Here is a 27,274-nt window from a genome sequence, read left to right as displayed (position 1 = left end):
CAATAACACAACTGGAAATTGGGCAGCTTTATCAAAGAGCTCTTTCAGTTCACATCATCACACTGGTCCTGCCAAAATGGTCTTTCTTAGAGTGGTGGGTCTGAGTGATTTCAGTCATTCACTTCTGGAAAAGTTATTGACTCTATAAAAGACCACTGAGGATAAGCAGAAATAATCATTGATACCTAACTAGACTTTTCTGTATTAACTGGGGGTTTTCTTTTGTTTCTGATAATTATTTTGTTATAATCCCAGAAATGTTGGTTGGAAGGGACCTGTTAAATTCTTTTCCATCTTTTCTCTCCCTCACTGCACTCCTACTCCTTTTAAAAGTGCAGGGATCAGGCTCAAAAGCACCAAGGGAAGTTGCCACAGAAGCCTGGGACATCCCAGGCAGACTGAGGATGAGGTTGTGTCTCCCTCTGTAGCATTCTGCCATTCCCAATTTGGGGTTTTTAGGAAGATGATAATTTAGGAGTTGTTTGTAGTAGATGAGAGGAATATTGTTTATAATGAACTAATGCTAGTAGTTAGTCTAAACCAGGGAGATTTTGAGGAACTTAGTCCTGCACGGCAGTGATATTCATTCATTCAATTATTATGCCATTTAATTAAAATTTTTGTCTTATTTTCTTTTTTATAACTAGGAAAATATTTTTCCATTTGTTATAGAACTGTATAATGAATGCTGTTCTTTTGAAAAACAGAGAAAGTCCCTGTAGAGGCTGAATTTCAGAACTTGGGAGTTTCACCTAAATAGAATGAAATGCTTCACAAAAAACACAATAGTCTTCCTGTTATACTTAACAGATGTCTCAAGGCAAGTCATTTTATAAACCAACCAATGTGAGATGGATAAGTAGATAAATAATTGTTGCATACAAAACAGCTTCTGTTTCTTTTCCCTGAAGGGCTTCAGGCCTCTTATATCGGCTTATGCTATATTTCAACATGGACAAAAATAAGTCTGTCTTCTCTTTGAAACCTTTTCAAACCAGCCATCTGCTTTGCCACTCATATTCAGATCTACACCAATATTTTTTCAGGGTAGGTGTAGCATATGAGTTGGGATTTTTAACTCTTTCTAGTTTTTCTACTTCTATTTTTTTTCTTTAATTAAAGTTAAGAAATGCATTTAAAATAAATTTCTGGCAAAACTCAAAGCAGGCCAAATAAAAAAAGTGCTGCATAGTTCTTGCTATGTTAAAGTTTGTATGTTGAGTGATAGCAATTGTGTTCTTTGGTTTTATAGTTGTTGGCTTTTAAATGCCAAGTGACTTGTGGAGGAGACAAGGGACAAGAGAGGGAAATAATATCTTAATTATTTTTTGTGCCCTAGTGCCCCTTGCAAAGCAGACTTGTCAGCTGTATTGTGAAGATACAATGGCAAGAATTTGTATTCTATAAATATTGATGAAAAGACGTTTGAAGCTCATGAAAAATTTATTAGAAAATATGTTGAAAGATGTTTTGGCTGCTGGCTGGCCACTGGTAACCATGCAGTGTCAAAGAGCAGCTTGTTTTGCTGGTAGGTGTTTATTGTAGAAAAGATGCTGTTTTCATGTACTAAAGGGCAGCTGTTGATGCTGAAATTGATGTGGGCAGATCCAGGTTGCACTGTTACAGTTTCCATAGTTTTATTTTTTTTTATACTTTTTTGCACTCTTTTACTCTGTTTCCACTCTTACAACAAAATGTCTTCAATGTTTCCACTCCTGAAATGTGGACAGGTCAGTGTTGAGGAGATGCTGAGGACCAGGACAGTGTTCCTCATATAGATCAGTGTTCTCTGGGACAAATTTCCTCTGGCCTTTGAGGGGCTGGAAGTTTGAATTTCTGATTGCTGGTGTCCTACAATATCCTTGAGTGAAAGCAAGGCAAGATGGACAGAGCAGAGTCAGTGTGAGCAGATCTGACTGCTGGGAGGGCTCTGGCTGTGCCTTGGTTCCAGCCACAGCAGGAAGACAAGGGGGGATAAGGGATAAACAGGATAAACACTTCCCCCATGAGTAGAACAGTGGGCTTTTAGGGTGAAAATTTCCCAAACGTGGATGCAGAAATAGATTTTTTTAGATAGATATATTACTTCCTGTGAAATACCAAAATACAGCCATTTTTGTAAGCAGTTCTCATTAAAGGTAGGCATCTGCAAGTGTTTAAAACATTCCTGCTTTTCCCCAGTATGAGTTTTAAATCTTAAGCTTCTTGTTTTACAGACCAAATGGTGATCAGTTGAACCTGTTAAAGATAACTGAGGAAGAAGCCAAAAAACAAACCCTGAAGGTTTCAAGCAGCAATAACTGCAAAACAGGGATCATCAGCTTATGGCTGGATTTATTTTTAGAGAAATGATGTTCAGGAGCCTGAAGGCAATTTGGCATCTCCTCATGCACCTGAAGGTGGCACCTGGGCATCCTGCTAGCCCAGCATGGCTCATGGGCTGCTTCTTTCTTGTGTCATCACTGCAGAGTTCAGAGAGCTGCTGTGTGGAGTGAGATTGTAGGAAGTGCTGACATTGCCATGCAGCTGCTGAGCTGCAGAGCCCTGGGCTCATTGTGTGCCTGCATTTTCACTGATACTTCTTCTCTGCCCTAATACTCAAATATTAAAACTTCTTGTCAGTGGGCAACTGTAGGCTGGAAATTTGGATGTCAGATCACCATTAAAATACTAAAGATGTAGACTGAAATAATGTTTTGCTAAGAAGAGGTTGCTACAACCAAGAAGTGTTTGTCACAATATGAAATAGGAAAATGTTATTCCTTTTGGAGAGGAAAAAACCCCAAACATTTGGGATGGGTAGCTTGCTTCCAAAAACGAAGGAGCTGAACTTTGAATGTCCTGTTTGGGTTATGGCAGTGCCCAGAGGTCCCAGCTGGGGTGAGATGAAGACCTGAGGGAGAAGTGCTTCCTGAAGCTATAGCATGGAGATGCAGCAGGTGGTGTGCAGGACAAGGGAACTTTTATTCCCCTTTTTCTGGTTCTTGCCAGTGGGAGACCTCCAGTACAGAGATCCAGTAGCAGAGTTTGAAAATTCAGCCCAGGTGTTGATTTTGAAGTTTTTAAAGCACAAACTCAGCCATCTTAGATCTTCCCTCTGATCTGAGGATGCTGGAGTGGGGCTGGAAGAGTTCAGCTGATTCAGGAACCAGGCTGGATTGAAATGTCATTCCTCTTGATACTACTTATTATTCAGAAAACAAGAAAAATAAATACAGCCTTTTAATTTTTATTTTTAAGGTTAGGAGGTTATTGAACTGTATCTCACTGAACCCTTCTTTGTTGCATTTTGGGGAAATTGAGTATTTTTAATAAGAGTAAGATGGTGTGGTGGTTTGGTACTCCTGGGTAAGAGAGTATTCCTGTTCCCATCTGTCCCCTTTTATTACTTCCCTGGTACCCTCTCTGGCTCTCAGCCCCTCTGTTGAGCCAGTTCAGGTGACTGGGGGATTTCTGTTGCCACTGCAGAGTATCTGAGGGAATTCTGGAATCAGGGCAGGGGAAAGAGTGAGGCCTGTGCTTGGGGAGCAGGAATGCCTCCCTTGGCAGCCAGAGCTGGGCTTGTAGAACTGAGCTGCATCCACAGCTCCACCATTTAGGACCTTCCTGTTTCTTCTCATCTCCATTTGCTCCTGGCATTGATTTCTTGATGTTTCTTTCACTGTTCTCACCTGGTTTGCCAGCCTGAACTGCTTTTGGTTTGGTTTGCCTAGAACCCTCCTAAGGGCTCTTTTCTGCCATATTACCTGTGGAAGAAGGGAAAGGATGTTCTCCAAACTGAGATGTGTGTTAACCTGACAAGTAACAGCAGGCTTCATTCTGTTCCCTCTAGCAGCCTCATTGGTTCTTTATTCCCCTTTATTGTTACCTGTGGAGAGGATGGAAGAAGGGAAAGGATGTTCTCCAAACTGAGGTGTGTGTTACCCTGCTGAGTAACAACACACTTCATGCTGCTTCCTCCTGTTCCCTCCAGCAGCCTCACTGGTACACATGACTTGGCAGTGGTGCCTGTGCCCAGACTTAGCTTGGCCCTGGTTGCCTAAAAACCTGGGAAGAGAGAACTGGCCCCAAAGCTCCCAAGTGCCAGGCTGGTGTTTGCACAAGAACCTCCTTCCCTTCGGGGTGTGACACAGCGTGGTCACTGCGTGGTTGTTTCTTGTGGGGGATTCATCAATGGCAGCACAAATTTCTCTGCTGCTCTTGCAGAGCAGAGCTCTTGGAGGCTTGGAGTGCTCTGTGCTGGCTCTGCTCAGCAGCTCTGAGGCCATGGGCATGAGCCCAGCATCCACTCAGGATGGGGATCACCAAGAGACTTCCCAGTGATAACGGGTTCAGTTGAAATTCACTTGACCCACAAGTGAACCAGTGACCTAGAGGTGAAGGGCTCAGGCATTGTATCAAATTACAAATCATCCAAACCATCTACATCTTTCAAGCTGTTGATTATAGAAACTGTTCAATTTCTTGAGATACAATGTGTAGAAAATTGGGAATGTTGTGCTAAACTATGGAGCTTGGTGGCCGACCCTGCTTGCTCATAATTACATGAGATATAGTCTGTCACCACTGAGAGACATCAAAAGAAAGTCAGCTGACCTATTAATCTGCAAGCATCTGCAGATTTCTCATAATAAAGGTAATTATACTTTGGTGCCTTTTGAGTTATCAGGCAATGTAAATTTTTTTTTGTGTACCTGAGAATTCAGTCACTGTAGTCCTTGTGTATTAAATATTCCCTAGGAAATAAATTTACTTAATTTCCAACCTTGTCTTCATAGGGCTGTGTTTGATCTAATTTAATTTTATAGGAACCACCATATTCTTAGCTATAACTGCTACTTGGAAAGGTCAGTGTTTTATGAATACTATGATGATTATTCATGTGTATCATTACAGTGTCACAAAATGGGATGCAAGATTCAAATTTTAATCTCCTACAGATGTGGAAACCTACAGAAACTCTGCTGGCTTTTGTTGGAGTGCAGTGACTTAGCAGATTCTCTGTCTTTATATGGCATGTTTAAATAAGTTCTGTTACTGCAATGTTTATATTTGGCTAGAAGGGATACAGAGAATAAGAATAGTGTTTCTTTGTCATAGTCATGCATGCTGACCTAATACTTTTGCTTTCTGTCTTTATAATATTTATGCAGTATTTAACTTGACCAACAATGTGGACTTGGAGAACACCAAAAAGAAAATGGAGCTGTATCAAAAGGATAACAAAGAAGTCATTCAGAAGAATAAGTTAAAACTGGTTAGTTAACTTCTCTCCCCTACAATTTTTATTCATTTGTTAAAGAATTAAAGGATTTGTGGAGTACTTTCTTAAAACAAATCAAAGCTGAAAGCACTTACAGGGTTCTTTGTATTTAAATATTGAGGTTGAAATGTAGTTGTGCTTTATTTTGGGGAGGGCTGGAGGACAGGGGCAGCAGCAGAGGCTGTGTAATACATCAGCAGGCATGTGTGCTGGCAGTGTCGTTGGACAATGGCCAGGAGAGATGAAGTTCATTCCTACACCAGGACAATCGTTCCTTTCTCATCTGAAGGAAAAAAGAAATCCAGACTCAGACATTATGAAGCTCCCAGGAGAGAGTTGTAAAATTGAGGCAAAACACAGGCCTGGTTTGTACAAAATTTGAAATGAAAGATGTTGAAACAAACATTAAAACTTTTGTTCAAGAGCTGATAACAGTAACATCAGGGATATTGTATATATAATCTCTATGCAAAACACAGAGTTCTTTGAAGATTCATTCATTAAATTATAGCTCACGTTTCATTTTGTTCTTTAAAAATAAACTTGCATGCATTTATTCCTGTAAGAAAAGTTTAATCTGTTAAATATTTTTTCAGCATAAAAATACACATTGTTATCAGTTCTTGAAGGAAAATGTCTGCCCAGAGTGTGACATAACAAAGGTTTGTGTTTGTAATCCAGTTGCACTAAGGACTTGCTTTCAAATCAGTAGGGGTGAAATCCTCACTCCCCTGAAGTCTGTGGCAAAACTCTGGGTGATTTCTTTAGCTCTAGGATTTCACAGGAGGAGATTGGAATCTGAAAAATGTTTGTTTGAACCTCTTCCTTTTAAAGGCAAGGAAATTTCCCTAGGGGTCCATCTCTGATCTGTTATCCTGTCTCTGACACTGTGCAATATCCTCTGCTTCAGAGCTTGAGGAGACCTGCCAGAGCTTTGGCTGTGTCTTATTTTACAGTGGAGCTGCAGCCTCTGGGGTCACAGTGGGAGCAGCTCTGCCTCAGCCCACCTTCCCTGCAAGGACAGGGGCTGGCTGATGCTCTCAGGCACCTCTGTAATGCCCTGTGCCCCCTCAAGCACTTCTGTTTGCTGCAGGCTGGGCAGGCCTGTGTGAATCCAGACTCACTGAAGAGCTGGAAACATTTCTCTTTTATTGTTTTTCTTTTTTAACATTTGAAACATTCATCATTTCTTTTTCAACGATTGAAACATAATAGACTTTACACAGTGGTTATTACAAAACCTGCATGATCTTGTCCATAAATTTCCCCCTCTCCTAAAAGCTGAAGGGTTGTTTTTCCTCTCCAGCTCCTCTTAGCAAGTTTTGGAATGTCTTTACTCCATGTGTGGTAAAAGGTGTCCTCCTTTCTTGCTTAAACTCCTTATGGCCAGTCATTGTCCCCCTATTCTTGACTTAATTTTTTCTGTCCACTGTAATAGATTGCTTCTGAGGGATGTAGATGTTTTCTGTCCCTCTTGTTGTTTTTGTTACCCTTTGCCTGCTCCAGTGTGATTTCTGTTTGGCAGGCACAAGGGGCCAGAATTGAATGCAGAGATCTTAATGCCTCTCATAGAGCAACTCTCTTTCCCCATTTCTGCTGGAAATACATTGATCCTGAGACTGTTCTTCTCTTGTAGTTTAGAAAAAGAAAAAGTGAAGATTTGGTGTTCTTGTAGTTACAAATTGTTTTTTTTTAAGTATATAGATATTTATTTACACTTTTTATTTATAAAACCTTTCACCCTGAGTGCAGCTTTTCCAGTGTTTCTCCCTTAAATATTTGCACTTCTTCAGTAATAGGGTAACTTCTTGCTTCCTACTTTATCACTAGATGTTTAATTTCACTTGCTGCTTTGTGCAGTCTTGAAATAGTTGTGTCTGGATTCTGTGATGTGAATGTGCCTGTTTCCCTGATTATCCTTTCCTGAATGTGGCAACACATGATTTTACTTTCTATTTACTTCTTCACTGGTAGGCTTGAGTTTATTCCAGGCTTCACTGTCATCATCTTTTCCTTCACATATTAGGACTGTGTTTAGGTTATCTTTAGTCTGGACACAACCCTTACTGCCTACTGAACTCTTCTCTTTTACTGTTTAAAGAATTTGATCTGACATGTGGTAATTCTTCCATTTTCCTGTAGTCTGCTCTGCTTTAGGTTTGTTTATCAGTTTACTTATTTCAGACCATAATTTTTCTGGGCTGTTTCTTCAGACTAGGTCTGTCAGCACTTCCCTACAAGTTTTCTTCTGTTTCAGTGTGAATTCCAGGCAGTCTTTAGAGATAAATGTGGAAGAGCCTTGGAATGTCTCAAAGACCCTGAGCTCTTCTGTCCTGTTGACCAAACTAACTAAATCCCTTAATTCTCAGACATAACCTCAGTTAGAAATTTGGGGATTTTCTTGTTTGATTTTTTTTCCTTTCATTAAATGCAAAGAGAGCCCAATTCCAGGTGGTTGCTGGTTGGTGACCAGCTTTTTATCAGTGTCACTGCACCAGTTAAAAAATGGAAGCAGCTTCTGTTGGCTTGGGGGCAGGTGGTGACATCTCCCAGGAGTAACTGGGACCCACTGGCTCAATCTGTCTGGTGAGGGGATTTTTTTTTTTTGGCAGATTCTGGCTTTATTAGGTAGCTGTGCCTTGTGATATGACTTTATGATTAGAGCAAACTTTACTATTGTCTTGGCCTTGATAATGATCACAGAATCCTAGAAGAGCTGAGTTGGAAGGGACCCACAAGGATTATTGGGTCCAGCTCCTGGCCCTGCCCAGCACCATCCCCACCCTGTGCCTGAGGGCATTGTCCAAACCCTCCTTGAGCTCTGCCAGGCTTGGTGCTGTGCCCACTGCCCTGGGAGCCTGTTCAGTGCCCAAACACCCTCTGGGTGAGGAACCTTTTCCTGATATCCAACCTAAACCTCCTCTGACACAAGTTCAGGCCATTCTCTTAGGTCTTGTCACTGAGCACTACAGAGAAGAGATCAGTGTCTTCCCCTGTGATGTTGTGCTGAAACTCCTTTCATCAGTAAATCATCCATTTAAGTTTATAAAATTTTAATTATCTTGCCATTTTTTACCACATCTCCCTTTGCTTTAGTATGTTCGATGGAGAAGATTTAGAAAATGTTTCCTGTATGTGTTTCCTTGTACCTTCTAGCAACCAAACTGACATTCTTTTGATCCACCTTCTTTATAAAATTGTTTAATCCTCTTATTTTCCTGTCTCTAAGCCCTCTTCTGTTTTTTATTCTTTCAGTGTGATTTTCAAATACAGATTACCTAATAGTTTGCACATTAACAAGATCCTTGCCAAGAAATAGATCTGTAACAAAAACTTGTCATTTTGTACTAGTAATCTTTCTTTACATCTCATGTCACATGTCTGCAATCCAGGTTATAGGAAAAATTCCTTATTTTCTAAAAATGTGACATTTTCACAGTTAATGCTTAAATGCTTAAAGATACAGGCTTCCCTATTAATATTCACATATTTGTAATTTCTCATTTTTCTTCTACACAACTGATAAGCATGGTGCTTTGCAAAGATGCAGCTGATGATCAGGGATGATCAGGAACAGTATTGTGGGATTATGTTTTTGCTTATCCTACTTGCATCATTGAGTTATAGGATGTGTGGGAGCTGAGGGGGGCTCACTTTAGAGTGAAAGTGGAGGGAAAACTTCTAAAACATTGAAGGAGTCAGATCTGACTCCAACAAAAGCAGCAAGTTAAAAATCTTAACTTTACACTGGGCAGTGAGGAGGTAGAATAATCATCCATAATCACCTTAAAATTCTGCTTTAAAGGGTAGAATTTAGCTGCTTTCCCCTTGCGTGGCCTGGCTGGGGTCCCTGGGGGCAGTGGGGGTGCTGGAGCTGATTTCTGATCTCCCCCTCAGACGCGGGAGCAGGAGGAGCTGGAGGAGGCCCTGGAGGTGGAGCGGCAGGAGAGCGAGCAGAGGCGCCTCTTCATGCAGAAGGAGGAGCAGCTCCAGCAGATGATCAAAAGGAAGAATAAACAGGCACTCCTGGATGATCTGGTGAGTAACAAAAGCAGAGGCTTTGAAAGCTCAGTAGCATTGACATCCATCTCTATCACTGTATGGAATTAACAGATCTGTCCCCCTTTCCCTGTTCTGTGTGTTTTGTGTTTCCATTCTCTCACCTGTTATTTATTTCAGTGCTGCAAACCACTCTGGTTTTAGTAAGCTAGGAGCTGGATGAAGGCTGCTGCTGGGATTTGTAGCTCAGCTCTACTTCTGTTGGCTTTTAAGCAGTTCTGAGGAGTGGCCGAGGTGTGTGGAAGCAAAAAGGTCATCAGGAGGTGCTTCTTGGCTCAGCCACCTGTGCAGTGGAGATGGTGGAGAGCAGGGGACAGGAACCTCATGAGTTACCCAAGCATTGCTCAGCTCTTTTCAGTCAGAGCGTTTTAATGATTGGTGGTTCCTTTCTCTGCAAAAACTACTGTAACAGTGTTCACAGGGGTCTGAGGAAGAGGGAAGAGATGAGGATCTGACTCCATGTTTCAGAAGGCTGATTTATTATTTTATGATATATATTGCATTAAAACTATACTAAAAGAATAGAAGAAAGGATTTCATCAGAAGGCTGGCTAAGAATAGAAAAGCAAGAATGATAACAAAAGCTCGTGGCTTGGACAGAGTCTGAGCCAGCTGACTGTGATTGGCCGTTAATTAGAAACAACCACATGAGACCAATCACAGATTTACTTGTTGCATTCCACAGCAGCAGATAACTATTATTTACATTTTGTTCTTGAGGGTTCTCAGCTTCTCAAGAGAAAAAATCTTAAAAGATTTTCCAGAAAATATCATAGCATGAAAAGTTTTCTGTCTTGAGTGTGTCATGTTCTCTTACTGCAACTTCTCCTGTACAAGTTGTTCCTTTTGAAGTGAATGAGGCTTGTATAGACACACAGAGGAAAACTCAGACTGCTTTTGGAAATTGTGGTAATCTTGATTAATTTACTGATTCTGCATCTCAAATGCAATAATGTGTGGACATAGAGAAACTCACTCAATGTGTTACTTCAACAAGGTTCACATCTCAGTTTTTTCAATACATTCAGTACATTCAATCATTTCAATACATTTCAAGACATGCACACACACACATTCACAGGGGTAACACCCATGAGGACAGTCTGTGTGCACACAGCCTGTGTGTAACCTTGAGGGAAATCAGAAAAAACAAGTATGTATGTATACTTACCCATGTTCAGCTGTGTCACTGTGGTTTAAAGCTGCTTGACATATCCAAATGATATTTTCTCTTCTGTCAGTGCAACTCACACTAATGCAGTGTTAAATTCTGCTTTGTAGTCTCAGTTCTTATTCATGATACAGATGCTTTTCTATTTTTCCTGGAAAAGTAGAGTTCCTCCTTGAGCCAGGGCAGAAGGCACTGACATGGCCAGAGGATCTAAGTGAAATTTAGGAGTTTCAGGGACTCCTGAAGAGATAGATGCCTTGCTTCAAGCCAGGATTCCTGGCAACCTGTTACTGGTTTTCCTTTTGTAGGCAAAAGCAGAGGTGAGCATAAAGCTTTTTTTAAAAAAAGTCAAGCCTGTATCTTTACATCCAGCAATCTATTTTCACTTTAAAGGTAAATGCTTTTACAGTCCACACAATTAGGAATAGTAGATAAAATAATAAAAACTCCACTATGAATTTGAATGTAATTTCTCAGAATATGGATTTGGAGTTTCTGACTTTTTAAAAACCTGTTCTAAAACACACTCCTAACTGACTAGAGACCAGTGGCTGATGTGTGGTTGTTTGTTTAATTTTTTTTCTAACTCAGCATTTAGTTTTACTGGAAACCTTCACCAGGTGGCTTGCAGAAAGAATAGCTATAAATAACCCTTAAAACATGACTAAAATAAGTAGTTTTAACTGTAATTGCATATGAATTGCTATTAAAACAAATCCTAATATTCTAAAAACAATATAAAGGTAATTTTTAAAGGCTGAGGGAGGAAACTGCACAGTTTCAAGTTGTGTCTCTGTTTCTGAAGGGGTAGTGTCAACTTAAATTTGAGCCAAAACTTGTTTTGTAATACTAATAAGGTTTATAAAACCAGCACTGAAGTGTTTGTGTAATGACTTATAAAGTCTCTGGAAAACCAGTGGTTGTTAAAGAAATAAACATTTCCTATGGTCTCTGAAATCTGATAATGAAACTGATAATGAATAAAACTCAATTGAGAAATGCAGCAAAAGCCAAGCATAGGTAGTAGCAGTGTAAAGCATTAACTTAAAAATAATCTTATATCTATGATTGCTGGTTCTGTGCTAAACCAAAAAGTATTAATTTATGGTTGCAGAGGTACCAGTGGTAACACCACTGACTGTGCAGGATTGTGAGAGCAGAGGAAGGTGAGAATCTGACATTGGTTTTGAATCTTCTCCTTTGGACAGATCACTTGGTGTAGCCTACAGCCCACACTTACTGAATCTTGGTAATTATTTTTTTCAAGTTTGCAGCTGTCACTGGGCAACAAGGAAAAAGTTAAGGACACATTTTTTGTGTTGTACAAGCAGAGATGTCAGGAATTTTTCTTGTCAAGAAATGAATTTAACCTTTGGTGCTGAAGTCTTACAAAGCTGCAGATCTCATGGAATCATGGAAATGTTTGGGTTGGGAGGGTCCTTGGAGACCATCCAATTCCATCCCCCTGCCATGGGGAGGGAAAACTTCCACTGGAGCCCCATCCAACCTGGCCTTGAACATGCACAGTGTTGGGGCATCCACAGCTGCTCTGGGCAGCCTGTGCAGGACCTCACCACCCTCTGGAAAGAATTTCTTTTAGTGTCTAACCTAACCCTGCCCTCTGTCAGTTTGGAGCCATTCCCCTTGTCAGGCTGCTGTAAAGGGTCTCTCTCCATCTCTTTTGTCAGCTCCCTTCAGGAACTGGAAAGCCGCCATGAGGTCATCCCAAAGTGTTCTCTTTTCAGGCTGAGCAATCCCAAAGCCCTCATCCTTTCCTCTTGGGAGAGATGCTCCTTCCCTCCCACCATCTTGGTGATCCAGGTCATTGGATGTGTTACTTGAGGTGGTTTCATATGGAGCAAAGGTCTCAATTGTGTGCAAAAGTGTTTGAGAATGCTGTACCCTCTTCAAAGAGCTGATCATTTTAGTACTCCAGAGGCACAGAAAAGTGTTTGGTATTCTAAATGTTGTGCAGTGGGCCCTGGTTTGTGGCCAGCCTGGGGAGTGCAGGGCTCCTGCAGAAAGGACCAAGCTCCATGAACCCATCTTGGCTGGGAACAGGGAGGGAAAGGCCAGTGGGAAGTGCTGGAGAGATCAGCAAGGCATTGGGGGGACCCAGGCTCTGCAGGGCACTGAAAAAGCAGTTGGGTCCTTTTGCCTCCCTAATTAGGCGATTTCTGTGTTACCTGCATTGTAGGCCACCTCTTTTACAACAGAACCTCTCACTTTAAAAGCACAATACCCTGTTGTGACTTATTCTTGCAGTCTCAAATGCACTTTGTGCATCACTGGGAGAGCTGCGTGAGTGTTTTATTTTGGGTTGTTGTTTGTTTGGGGATTTTTTTTAACCGTGGATAATCCAGGCTGAGTAAAATATTAAAGCACTTTCTTTATGTGCTGTATAAACTCTCATGTATACACAGGATTCTAAGATGATCTCTTGTGTTTTATGGGACTTGCACTTTCCTCTTGAACAACCCATAATTCCCAGGCATGAGCACAATGGGAGAGGAGCAGGTTTTCCCTGGCCTGTGGCATAGCTTGGAACCAGGCAAAGGCATTCAAGAGGGTAAATCCACACTTTCACCAGAACCTCAAGGGTTTTGAGACAAATCTTCCAGAAATTGTTGTGTAGAACCAGCTTTGTTCATAGTGTGGGCAGTTTATTTTCCCATACAGAAAATTGCTGGTATGGATAAACACAGGGTTGGAAGTTCCACGTGTGTTAATAGTTAACAGAAGGGCTCTGGGCATATTCAGAAGGACAAACAATCAGGATGTGGTGCCTTACTGGCACACTGTGGCTTTCCCACAGTTGTGTAATCTGGTTACTGCTCATTGTGTGAACTCCTGAGAAGTTGGTTAAAAACTGGCTTCCTTGAATCATTTTATTAGAAATGCAGTGAGTGTTTAAGGAATATGAGTGACAGAATGAACAAGGAAATGCTTTCCACTCTTCCCTTTTCCCCCAACATGTTAAATCTGATCACTGAAAAAATTCAACATCCTTAACCTCTGCTGACAGCACATGCTGCTGCATGCAGGTTAGAGATGTACAACACTTGAAAGAAGCAGACTCTAAACTTTGCATTTGTGGTCCAAATTGTCTCCCAGTTGTACAGAAATCAGATGTGTCTACAATTTAGGTTTTTAGCATCTTCCCTCCCTCCTCCCAGCTGATCACAGCAATGCAAGTAGGAATCTGTGCCTTAGATGTTGTATTTGTGATTCTGGAGCAGATCTTGTCTTGTGAGATTTTTCTGCTTTTATCTTGCATTCTAGTGGTAAGGCAAAGGGAGTGTAATAAAATAGAGAGGGAAAAAGACTGGAGAGTGATGTGAAAAGTCAGTGTACAATGTGACTGTTCTTCATGGTCACTTCAGAGGATTTTTCTAGGTACCATGAAAACAGCAAGGTGTTTTGTGGCATTAAAAACTTCTTACCTTGAACTGAATAATGAAAAAATCAGAGTCCTGTTAATAAAATCTGCTTGGTTTTGTGAGTAACAAATGACTTCATAGTTCAATATTTGCTTGGCTCTTTGAAACAGAAGTAAATGTGATCTGTGAGAGCTTTAGGAATAAAATCCTGTGCTAGAGCAGTCCAGGAAGAATCTGTCTGAACTTCTTTCCTGCTCTCAGCTTCATGGCAGTTCTAGCCAGGAATTCTCCAGGATTTCTGTGTGCATGTAGATAGTCACATTAGTCTCTTAGAAAATTACTTAGCCAATAATTTCCTGACTCTCTCAAAAATACACTTCCACATATGTATGCTAATAATCATTCTGTCCTGACAGTTTAAGTAATTCATTTGCTTAACTATTCATTTTACTACTTTTTATGTGTATATATGTACATATATTTAAAAATTGGCTGGCCTCCCTAAAAATAAGTTGCTGAAGGAGAAAATAAATATGCTGTTGGTTGCACTCACAATAGTGCCATTGTGCAGAGCAGAGCAAGGATCATTTCCAAACGGCCTCAGGTGAAAGCTAATGGGAAACAATTTCAAACTGGTCTGAGTTCATTGGGAGAAAGAATGTGTCTTAGATAAACATCTGATCCAAGTTATACTACTCAGTATTATTCCTTCTCTGATTAAGTTCTAATTTTTTTTTTTTAATTTTAATAAATATTGTTGCCTTGGCCAGTTGGAATAAGGAGCCTGTTATATTGTCTTTAATGTGGATTGTATAAAAATGGTTGCTTGCAGGTTATTCTGATTTATGGGATTGCTGCAGCTTTTTCTTATTACTGAAAATGATCCTTTTCTGTAAACTCTTTCTGAGGGAGAGGATACTTGGCATTCTGTTGTTCTCCTAGTGATGGCCTTGCAGTCACAGCTTGCAGTTTGGAAGAATGTGCAGTGTTAATTAATATTTGTTTTGGTCTAGGACTCAAATTTATTCCTCATATATTTACAGGAGAGCTCTGATCTTCCTGCCTCTCTGCTCTTAGCTCAGCATAAGGACAGATCTACTCAGCTAGAAATGCAGCTGGAAAAACCCAAACCTGTCAAACCAGTCACGTTTTCCACTGGCATCAAAATGGTAAGATTTGCTTGTTTGGTTTTTTTAATGCATTTCAGAAGATCAAGGAGTTCCTCATATGAAATTCAGAGGTTGCTTAAACCTGAGTTGCATGTTACATGAAATAGACTGTTTGCTTCCAATTAAATAAGTAATTAGGAATGAATTGAAGAATTTCATCATTGTGTTAGTTGGCATATTGTGATGACCCACCCAGCAGGGGTTATCACAAATATATATGGAGCATTTTCATTGTGTAGTTGTCAAAAACCAAACCATAAATTATAGCTCTCTCCCTGTGAAGTTCTGGTGTCCTTGAATTATTTTTCTGGTTTGTGTACCAATTCTGGAAGTTGAAATTTTTGAAGTTCAAGAATCATCTGCACTTTCTTCAGATTTATTTTGAGCACTGCAGTAATCTGTATGAGACTGACAGACTAGAAAATGATGCCAAGGTTAAGGACTCTATTTTCATTGTTATTTAGCTCTTGGAAACAAGTATTTTTGCAAATGTGTCACCTTAGGGTGGTAGCTGAAGATCTCTGGGCATTCCTGTTCTGTGTCATGACATGGCACAAGCACACACCAGCCTCAGTACATAAATGTAAAACTGGAGGTGGGAGCACCAGTGACTGATCTTTTCTGCACCTTGCTGATTTTCTGCTTTGTAATGTTTTAAATCTCTTTTTAGACTTTTTAAAATCCACTTTTTTTACTTTGTATTTTAGAATTGATAATGGTAAACTGCATGTGTTGAAAATAGCCAACACTCTCTACTCTCCTCAACAAACCAAGAAGTCAGCAAAGCAAAAATTTGTGCATCAAGCTAGTTTCCTATCAGTAATCAATTTATTTTTGCCATGAATATTTGTGCTGTGTTCATTATCTGTTCAAGTGTGGAAGCATTTGCAGCTTTTTCTTCCAAAACAGTGTCAGTTTTTGCAAGGCTGTGTGGATTGTTTTCTTGTTTTCCTGTGGTGTAAATTGATCTTCTTTCTATTTCTTTTAAAATCTTAACAGTCTAGGGGAGATTGATGTGCTTTGTGAGAGATTATCGGTCTGTGTAGAAAAGCCAGTGGACAGAAAATGCCTCTTGTTCTGTTTAAAAAATACTCTGTCTGCATGGCTGTACTTTTTCTTGCTGTTAAAAAATATTGCCAGAATTTCCTAAGCTGTGTCTTTTCTGTGGGCAAAGGAAGATGATCAGCTTATGTATGTGATGAGTTCAGTGGAAGTATTTTCTAATTTGTTTAAAAATTAATATTAAATGCAGTATGTGGTAAATTAATATTGAATGCAGTATGTGCTAGTGGACATTTGAGATCTGCAGCCCTAAGTAAATTTCATCCCAGAATGATGAAAGACTTGGATGAAGAGATTTGCAGCAGCAGGACATTTAAATCCTAATGTTTGGAATAATAGGGGATATGCCAGATAACTAATTGCTAATTCATTACTGTTCAGAAAATGTGAATAGCTAAATAACTTAATTTGTTCAATCTCAGGAAACAAAAATTTCCTCACCCTGATTGATTTTAGTCCTTAATTGAAAAAGAACAATTTAATTGTACTTATATCTATTAATGTTTTTTAATAGTAAGGTTAAGGATAGAAGCATTTGAAGTTGGTGACTACTATTTATGGGAAATGGATGGCATCAAAATCAACAACATTACAGGTTTTGCTTAGAAAGATGAATGTTTCCTTATTTTCTTTACAGGTGCTTGATTTATTTATTACATGACTTTTAAAAAATAGAAATTCTATTACACAATAATAACAATATTGATACTCTGTACAATAAATGAATGAAATGCATAACTTTATAATTTTTGAAGAAGTTGGTTCCACAGCCTGAGAATGTTTCTGTGGATGTTCTGCTAGGAGGCAGCTCAGTGCTTGGAAGCAGAACTTGAATTTCTATGGATATGTGCAAATTATCATTTACAGGGTTGCTTTGACAAACTGGCCTCATTTGAATGAAATGTGTTTTAATAAGGCTAAATGCAAAATGAGAAATAGAAGAGTAAATAAATCCCCAGGCTGGTCAGACTCTGGGAAGAGGATTTGGAAGTTTAGCTAAGTAAGTAAACCAGTTTGACCCTCAGCCACAATGTGTGTGGGGGGCCTTGGGTATGTGAATATTCCAGCAATAAACAGGAAAGGACTTCTCCTGAATGCAATACTGGGAAGAGTGTTGGACTGCAGAGTTCTGCTGGCTGCATTTTGAGTGCAAAAATCAGAAAGAACGTGAAGAGGAGCCACAAAAGTCCATTCAAAGGTAGAAAATCTGCTCTGTGTGCTGCATTCTGCCTCTGGTTGAGGAGGTGGTTCAGGGATGACTCAATTTACACCAAATACCTTCTTAGCACAGAACATGCCAGCTCTGAGCAGTGCAGCATTAAATGTAGTTCAACAAATACCATCTAAATAGGAACTGAAGGAAGGAATAAGACCTGAAGTTCACACAATGTTCTGCTGGTTAATTGGCGTCACTGTTAAAATTGGCTCTGAAATGCAACAAAATCTCAAATTCTTGATGTTTTCAGATTAGGATTGGGGCGCGTCTTGGAGAGTTACTGTAGTTATCAAATGCAAGTTTGCTGGCCTTGGAGCAGGGTTGGCTTTGTGAAAAGCAGTTCTGCTCATTGCACATGATCCATGGGGGTGGGTTCTGTGTCGATGTCAGGTGAGTTCCCACCTTGGAGCAGGGTTGGCTTTGTGAAAAGCAGTTCTGCTCATTGCACATGATCCGTGAGGGTGGGTTCTGTGTCAGTGCCAGGTGAGTTCCCACCTTGGGACATGCTTGTTTGCCAGGCTGAGTGTTTCCCTGAGAACCCGAGATGCTCAGTGTTCTCCTTTTGCGTAGGTGCCCACGTGAAGTGGGTGGAGATTTTCTTGTCCTCTTTGTGGCTGCTTTGGCTTTGTTCCCCTCTGAACCATGGGGTTCACACCACTCCTGTTGGTGGGGCAGCTGGAGGGGGAGCACTGAGAATTTCTTATGAAATGTAATTCTAATTAATGCTCTGGCACAAGAGTTCTGCGAATTCAGGACATTTGTGTGAAAAGTCTGGATTGTGCCCACTGTCAGAGGCTTAGCAGTGCGCATTTAATGAATCACTATGTATGCCTTTCCCCTGGGCTTTTATTTTTTCCTAATAGTTTGGCCACTGACCTTTTCTGATGGGTGTTTTCCTCTAATTTTGTTTCAAAAGAAGGGAAGCCAGATAGAGCTAGCTGAGCTGCTGGCTGATCCAGAGCTGGTGTTTACACAAAGGCTGTGGAAATATGCCACTTGTGGCAATCCACTGGGGTTTTTTTCAGCTTGAGCAGGAGTGTTTTTCCTTGGTCAGAGATGTTCTTCTGCCTGACTGCTAATCAGACATGTTTCTTGGTGTCTGAGTTAGGGGCATGTCCATTCTCGTCTCCTGGGCAGTGCTCAAGGAAGTTGGCTCATTTAAGTTGTCATTTTAGTGCTGGGAGTTCCTCTGCTTGCAGGGGGAGGAGGGGATGTCTTGTAAGCTAAGCAAGAGCATCCCCTATAGCACGAGACAGACAAATAGCTCATGGAGACAGGGTCTCCTTCACTTTTCCTTTTATGAAATTCCTTTTTTTTCTTCCTTTCAAGTGGAAGTAGCTTTTCCTCTGTAGTCTGCTCTTTAACTTTTCCAGTGAGTTCTATCCTCTGTGCACAAAGCTCACATTCCAAATCAATCAGTTTGATTTACCCCTTTGGGTAGGGGGAGGCAGTGCTGCCAGGCTTTTTTCCTTATCATGTTCATCATGTTAAGAAACATACTTTCAGCACATCTGAATATTTTCAAACAATCTTATTAAAGCCAATCTCCAATCAGGGTATAGCTACAAAAGGAAGTGTAGCAATCTTAATTGCTGCAATAGTGCTAAAAATGAGATTTCCTGTCAATTGTGATACTTCAGACTTAAGCAGCTGTCAAAAAGAGCACAGTTGTCTGAAATGAATGTTTCCAGCATGTCTAGGGCTTGTCAGGAGGTACAAAACAAGGTCTGGCAAGAGAACCATTCTTCTGTTTCTTGGTGAATGTAATGACCATTTCTGGTTGTCAGGTAGCTTTAATGTGGAGCTCATTTTAAGGTGTAAAAGAGATGCTCTCATGTACTGCAGACAAATGGCAGTTTGCAAATGCAACAGGAAGGAGTTGTTTTACATGAATTTAGTTTCCTTTTTATGTCTAGTGTTGACAGTACTGTAGAAGGCTTTTCTAGGTCTGTGATTTACCTCAGCATTGTGGTTAAAAATGCATAGAAGTGTGGATGTATTTAAGTCCTCCTGAATTTGTTGAACTGGGAGCACAGAACCTTTGAGTTCATGGCCCAGCTGTTTCTATGTTTGTAGAAAATCTGAGTGCCTTAGTCTGGTTCAGCTCATGCCATCTCCAGCACATTTCAGGCTCTGTGTCTGTCCCTTTTCTTTTCCTTCCAGTTCTCTAATGTTTTTTTTTTTTTTTTCATTTTCAAGAAAAGAAACATTACAGAACTGGAAGGACTGTCCTGGACTTCCCCCAGCTTCCCAGGACACTTAGCCTCTAGTGCTGGTATTCTTGGAGTAATCCCATGCAGTTAAAAACTCAATTACCTCTAATTGGATTGCCCAAAAATGCTGGAAAACAACATAGGTGTCCCTTGGTTTGCTCCTGCTTGGGAAAGTTTGCATTTTATATCCAAATAATTCAGAATTAATGTAATGCATCATTGACCTTCCAATTCTTGCCATCATTTTTATTTTATTACTTAATAGCAGTGGGAATATTTATTAATAGAACTATTAGTGCAGAGTGCTCTGTGCTTTACCATGACCAGGATGGTCCCCAGCGCAGTGAATTTGCAGTTGCAATAGATGTGTCAGGGAGGGAGGGGAGGGGAAGCAGATGGCCAGAGGGGATGTTCTCACCCAGGATTAGCCAGCAGAGCAGTGCAGGAAGGAGGAATAGGATCCAGCCCTGCTGAATTCCTCAGCCCTGGCTCTTCCGCCGAGCTGGGCTCCATCTCCTGTCAACAGCACCCCTGAATGGCAGCGAATTAGGAGTGAAATATCTGCTCCAGCTACTGCTTCCCTGTCCAAATCACAGCAGCAGTGTTAAATATAACTTTGTGGCTCTGAATATTGCCCAGATTTGCTCCAGTTCTTGCAGTTTCAGGTTATTGGTAGCTGGATGCTGGGGAGAGCAGCCCGGAGCAGCCAGAGGTTGCAGGAGGGAGCAGTTGTAGAACCAATATTTCAGAGGAGTGGATTTGTGTCAGACACAGGATGTCTAGGACACCTCAGGAATGTGTGTTACCACTAAGCTGCACATAACAAGTGTTAGGGAAGAGATTTTGTGCAGTCTTACACTTGCAGTATTATTCTGATGGGAAATAACGTTCTTATTTTACGTTATGTGGAGCTGTTTCTTTTAAAACATTGACCTCATCAGCTCAGGTCAAATTAACTGTTCTTTATTATTGCCTTTTCCTGCAATATTGCTTCCTGTGCAAACAACTGCTCCTGTTTTTCAGTCTGTTTCTTTTATAGCTCGTGGAGCAATTATCCAAAATCCTATTCCAATCTCAAAAAAGTCTGTCAAAATACTCTTTTTTAATCAATTGTGCCCCTTCAAAGTTGCTCAGACATAGGCCAGGTACCCTAAGGTGAGTGAGGTGCGTTTCACACTGTGGTTTAGGCTACAGCTATTCTGCAGCTCCTGAGGGGGCCTTGCTTTGCCAATTCTTACTGCTCTGGTTTGCTCGGTTGGTTTGTTGGTTTTGGTGCAGTGTATTTTAGTGTGTTTGGGGTTTTTTGGGTGCTTTTAGTTTTTGCCTGAAGTTAAAAAATAAAGCAGTCAAGGCTTCCTTCACTGTTAGCTCAGCTGGTGTATCTTCAGACTGGAACTGTTCAGATGGAATTGATTTCTTTGAGATGAGTGCCAGTTTGAGTTTAATTGGTTTTTTGTTTTTAATCTTTGGCTCATACCACGCACATTTCTCTTTTACAGCTGGGTGGAATATTTCCCTCTTTGCAGCTCTTGGTAGTTTAGAATCACAGCAAAATTACAGCACTTATTTTCAAGAGTACCTAGTGTGTTTAGGCATATAGATCCTTTTAGAATAGGTATATTTGTTTAGAGAACATGCATGTAAGGGTTAAATTTCCAGTGGCACTGAGCATTCTGTGCCTGTGTGTGGTGGCTATGTCCCAGCTCGGACACTCTAGGCTCAGTATCAGGAAGCAGAATCCCTTTCCCATTTCCAAATGCCCCAGTCAGGGCAGTCACAGCACTTTGCAGAGGGTCTCTGGTGGAGGTTTTCAGGGAAGCAGCTTCCCTGGAGCAGAGACTCACAGGGGTGCAGGCAGCCTGGGACAGGTGGGGTTGTGCAGCTGCTGAGCACCATTTCCTGATTCCTATCAGTGTACATTGCATATTGCTTTAGCATTGAATTTTTGTCAGCAGTAACAGTGTCTTGTTTGTAACAATGAGCATTGATTTGCTAAGGAGGAATTTCTGAATATTTATATCACTATTTCTGAAGAGAGGAAAAAGAAATCATGGCTGCTGGATCTCTACCATTTCTCACAATATGTAGCTATATAATTCAAATATATAAACTGAGGGACACCAAATATGCTGGAAGCTCAAACTCAAGTTAGGATTAACATGCTGGATTTAAAAAGTAATCCACAGTCCTGTGACCCACCTACTGCTCCCTTAAATCTCCTAAGTTTATAAACACAATATGACTGCAACTTCCGAGTAGCTTGATGGAAAATGATTAGTAGTAGTAAATACATTTGTCATACTAAATCTCTAACCCTCTGTTTAAACAGAGATGTTTTGTTAAGAGTCAAGCACATACATGCTGAACTGTGCTTTGAGTTTCTGAACTCTGGTTTTGAAGTGTATGCCAAATAAACTTTATTTAAGTGATCTATCATCAGAATGCTTCCTGTGCACTCCAGCCCATGGACTGAAGTCTGAAACATTAATTGGGTTCTGGCCTTACTAAGTAATTACTGTTATATCAAAGTGCATAAACATTCAGCACATGATGTTGACTTAATGAATTTTGTTCTTTATGTTGGTAAGAAAATGTTTCTGGAGGAAAAAAGGCAAAGTAAATGACAGTATTTGTTATTTCTCCTCCCTTCATTTACACAGCAATGGCCTTGGAAAAGGAGACTGTCTTTTGAAAATGCAGTGCTGTGTCTCCCCATAGCTCTCTGCAGGATTTTAGTTTGGAATGCCTTAGGAAATATGCTCTAGTTCAAATTAAGCTGTTTGGTGGACAGACATAATCAGAACTGCTTGACTTGATTCTTTTTTATGCTTGGGCTCTCTGATACTGCTCTGTTAAAATAATATTTGTTCATTTGCTTTAAGGCTCCTTTACATGGCTAAAGCTGCACGTGTTTATGTACACATATTAGTATAAATACAAATTAGACCCATAAGTTTGCACAGCTGTAATGACTGGAATTTAGTAAATTAAATAATGCCAGCAGTGTTAATTGAACAGGAGTGAATGGCATGACCAATGTGCTTGTTAGCTAAAGTGTCTGTGGCCAGCAGTGGAGCAGATCTGTGCTTTAGCTGTCACTTTTTGGAATGAAGGAATTAGGAGGTTTTTTTTTTTTTGGGTTGTTCCTTTGTTGTGTTTTTTTTGTTTGGGTTGATTTTTCATTTTTTTTTGCTTGTGATTTTTAGTGTCCTGTGTGATTTTTGGAGCTGCCCAAGAGTTTACTTGTACACCTGACTCTTCCCTGTCATTTTTCAGAGAGCATCTCTGTGACATGCAGCATGTTCTGGTCCCAAGGAAGGGCTCACAGGGAGAAGGGAGGCTGCTGCAAGAGTTCAGCCAGGTTGTCATTTGCTTCCTTGCCTGTTTGGGAGCAGGCACTGGGACAGAGCAGCAGGAATGGGCTGCAGGCTCTCATGTGGGATGCCCGAATTCCATCCCAAGCAGCAGCCAGACCTGCCACCAGCTAAGATAGCACAAAGACACGTTGTAGAGCAATCTAAGGAAAATGCCATTTAAATCAGCCTGAGATCCTCCTGTTTCTGGCTCTTACAGCTCTGAATGTACCTTTGCTTGAGTAGGTGTTACTGTGAGCAATAAGGAGGGATCTGACTGAAAGAAAGAAGGTGGCTGAGAGGAGAGTCCAAAAAAACAGCTGGCAGGGAAATAAAGAATAATAAAAAATTTCTCAATCATTGTTTGTTTTGGAAAGATCGTGCTTTAAGCACATGGAAATACTTTACACATTTGAGAAGTGCTGACTTCCTACATGCCTTGTGAAGGAACAGCAAATCATTCATATAATGTAAACACATTTATAGATTGTTCCAATATAACTTTTTTCAGTGCTGCTGTTCTTTTTAACAAGATACAATTCAGTGCATGCTCTTTTGATGCTATACTTTGGCCAAGAGTTGCAAACATCATAAACATTAAATATTGGAGTTTGTGCTAAAGGAATATTGCCAAGTTATTGAACCACACTTTTAATGCAAAAAGTTGTTAAACAGTGCTGTTTGATGCACTGTTTAAAAGTAAACCCATGAGAAAGTAGTGCTGGAGTGAAACAGAAAGAAATAACTCGTCCAAAATTGCAAGTATGAGCATTATGTCTTATAGAGATGATAAAAAATGGGAGTGGACAAAGTCCCTTTGTGAGGATGGAATTTTAAATCAGGCAAGAAAAAATAATAAAAAGAGAAGCTGTGGTGGCAGAATTGCAGCAGGTACTTGTGAAATTGTATCATCACAGTGCTGGTCTGGAGGGTCATGGGTCCTTCCCCTTGCCACGAGGCAGCACCAGGGGCACTTCCTGGCAGGACCTGTCCCAACCTGTTCTGAGAGACCTCCTGAGATGGGGGCTCTGCAATCCTGGCCTCTGGGAACACTTACTGCCCTTGCTTTTACATTTTAGGGGAAATTCAGTGTGTCCTTGACCTGATACAAGTTCATTTTCAACCTAGATACATGGCAAAAGTTCTCTACCTCTTTGTAGGAGCTTCTTAAGTCCTTGAGGATGACTATGTAAAGAGGGCTTTAGAGAACTAAATGTTTTAGAATTTAGGTCTTAAAACAGTTCAGTCACCTTAATTGTCATTTAACAATAAAATAATTGATTTCTTCTACAGATGGTTGGTAGACTGTCTCTACTCTTACAGACTGGATGTGAAATGACATTCAGCTGAGCACTTTTAAAGAGGGAAATTCTTTTAAAGAGAGCAGCAAGAACATTTAAAGAACTACAGTAAGATCAATGAAGTGTTTGAAGCCACTTAGGGAAGCTGTAGTACATTTGTATATGTGCACAGGAGTATGTGTGACCTTCCTGCCATGATCCATTTTTTCTTAGCACTTGTCTGCATCTGTGAGAACATCAAATGTTTGCTTCTAATCCTTTCTTCTGTTGCTGCTGATCAAAGCAGTTCTGTGTCATTCCTTCATCTTCTCTGTTGTGTACCTGGAGGAGCCCTGGAGACCTGAGTGAGAGCAGGGCTGGTGGCTTTGCAGAGAGCTGGAATGGAGAGCAGGGCTGGTGGCTTTGCAGAGAGCTGGAATGGAGAGCAGGGCTGGTGGCTTTGCAGAGAGCTGGAATGGAGAGCAGGGCTGGTGGCTTTGCAGAGAGCTGGAATGGAGAGCAGGGCTGGTGGCTTTGCAGATTGCTCTGAGTCAGCACTCAGCTGGGCCATGTCTGTTTGTCCTGCTCTGACAGACTTACCTATTAAAGCACATGTGTGCAGCCTTACCTCCCAGCCTGGTTTCACTCCTGGTTATTGCATTTCTCTATGAACCAGAATCCATTTGTCCACGTGGAGTTTGTTGATCTCACAGCACAGTTAAAAGATTTCCCATATGCCTGAATTTTCTTACTTCCCTCTTCTCATGGCTACTTTCAGACAAATTCTGGGCAAACACAGCTTTTCTGAAATTCTTGCCAGACTTGGTCATACAAGGAGAGCCAAGAAATCAGTAACAAGTGGTGGCAGCAGCAGTGGTGCCCTCCTGGAGCCCAGAATGAGGGTTGCTGGGGATGGGGAGCACAGGGCAGCAGAGGAGACAAACTGGGGAGAACATGGGGAGCCATGGCACCGTCACTGAGGGGAGAGATTTGGGACAGAGCTGGCATAAATGCGGCTGTGAGTGGGATGGGAGTTTCTAGACAAGGGCTGAGTGGTTTCTGCACAAGAATTAGGGAATTAGAGGGGACAGAAGGATTTGGGGGCCTGGGGATTGTGGTACCCATCCATCATCATCAGTTCCTGTGTGAGAATCCTGCTCTGAGGTCAGGTTGCTGTGTGAGCACTTGTGTGGCTTCCAGTGTGACACCCACACATGTGCTAACCAGGGTTCAGGCAGGGATAAATGGCCAGAACTTGTTTCCTGTAGCATCTTCAGTTTTGTCCAAGGTACACCAGCCTTACTGATAAATTAATTACTAATATATTGATTTCTTACAAAGAAAATATCATCAGTGTATTGGTTGGGGCTGTGCAGCATTCTGTGCATGTACCACCTTTTCTGTACTTTAGCTCCTGCATAAGTGCACGCAGCAAATAAATAAAAGCAAAGTTCTCTCCAGGGTCTCAGAGAAGTCAAATTTTGAGCTTTCAAAGGGCACATTTATAAATCAAAAAATAATTTAAAAATTGAGATGTATTTCAAAGCTCTTGGGGACTCTAGTTTTCAATAGTGACCATTACCATCCAAGTGCATCTGTATTGTACGAGCGTACTTGAAGAAAGATATTTGGATCAAAGAGATAATGTTTTGTAAGGAGACTTCAAAAGTAGTTTTCCTTAAAAATGTTTGTTCAGGTGCAGAGGGTGAGAGAAAGGAATATTGTTTGAGGCATGTTGGACATCAAAAGGTGCATGTCCACGTATATATGGAGTGATTGTCAGGGTGTCTCTGGAAGGGAATATTAACAGCTTTAGCTAGTAAGGAAACAAATTATCTTCATGAAGAAGTGCCTTGGTCTTTGAAAGTCTGGCTTATCCTCATTCCTCAATATTTTGCGTTTGTCAAGCTTTTTACTGTAAGGGCAAAAAACATGGATAATATTGAAGTAGAGAATTGACTAGTTTAGTTTATTGTTTTGCTTTGCCTGAACACAGCTGCTACACAGGTAATTCTGTATTTGGGGGAAATGCAAGGCTCAGGCGTAGCTTGTGACCCATTACAATTCAGCAGAATGTGTGGCAAAGCAGTAAAATCCTCTGCCTCTTGCAAAGTCAGTAACAGCATGGTAATAGGCTGTGTTTTATGCAGGCTTCTTTTTTAAAATATAAAGTACTAAAGAATATTGTGACTACAGAGAAAGCTGCTTTGACTCACTGAGACAAATGTGTGCCGTGGTATGGGCAGGAAATGGAAGGACAGAGAGCACATGTGGAACCATCTATCTAAATTGGCTGGATGGGGGCCAGGAGACTGGAACTTGCAGCATTTGCCATGATTAGTAGAAAATGAAATGGTGGTTTTGTGTGAGAAGAATGATTCTTGTATTATTCTGGGCAAGTGAGGTAGATCCTGCAGGACACAGATGCTACATTTAAAAGGTGGTGCATGTGGAATTGGAGGACTTGGAAAAGGTGAGTGGTTTGGAGGGAGGAACAAGTTAAAAGTGAGGGCTGTGTACAGGAGGAAAGCAGCATATATATATATATATATATATGTAGGTCTGAGAGCCATTCTCCTGTTTCATCTCTTGAAAGAGAGGCATAAATAAATAGAGCATCACTGCCTTCTCCAAAGCACAGAGATGACAGAAATGTGATCCTCTGCAAGGCAGCCAGAGGCAGTGCTCCAGCACCCAGGAGCTGCTGGGTGCTGTCAGAGCTAAAGGGGTGCATGGGGCACCTGATCCTCACCATGCTTGGGCACCCCAGGGCTGGGGCTGCCTCTCTTTGGTACCTGTGTTTGGTACCTGTGGTACATAAAGCAAAAAAACCACCCACATCCTGTTTGTAATGGTTCCCTGTGAAAACCCTTTGGGTTCAGACAAGCCAAGTTGGAATGATCAATCAGTAAATATTTGAAGAATTTTCTGCCTTTCTGAAGGGGTGCCACTGTCTTGGCCTTGTCTGCATACCTAACATTCCTCTTTCTGGTTGTTTACAAGAAAACATGATTAGGATTTTCTTTTGTTATGGGGGAGAAGAAGAGGGCTTGGTTTGAGAGCTCATGAGAGAGCACAGAGGGGATTGCAGTGAGAATTTCATCCTTT

At 40.9% G+C, this 27,274-nt stretch overlaps 1 protein-coding gene across 1 annotated transcript in view; it reads left to right on the top strand.

Annotated features, from left to right (window-relative positions):
- MNAT1 (MNAT1 component of CDK activating kinase) overlaps positions 1 to 27,274 on the top strand; it is a 119,994-nt gene that overhangs the window by 39,545 nt on the left and 53,175 nt on the right. Inside the window, exons 4-6 of the mRNA XM_074543957.1 lie at positions 5,154 to 5,257; positions 9,161 to 9,301; positions 14,917 to 15,042. Coding sequence (XP_074400058.1) covers positions 5,154 to 5,257; positions 9,161 to 9,301; positions 14,917 to 15,042 — 371 coding nt within the window. The remainder of the gene's footprint in view (positions 1 to 5,153; positions 5,258 to 9,160; positions 9,302 to 14,916; positions 15,043 to 27,274) is intronic.

Source organism: Zonotrichia albicollis, chromosome 6 (genome assembly GCF_047830755.1).
Source record: "Zonotrichia albicollis isolate bZonAlb1 chromosome 6, bZonAlb1.hap1, whole genome shotgun sequence".
In the NCBI taxonomy this organism is placed as follows: domain Eukaryota; kingdom Metazoa; phylum Chordata; class Aves; order Passeriformes; family Passerellidae; genus Zonotrichia; species Zonotrichia albicollis.
The sequence above is the reverse complement of the archived record's forward strand: the minus strand, read 5'-3'. Positions and strand labels throughout refer to the sequence as shown.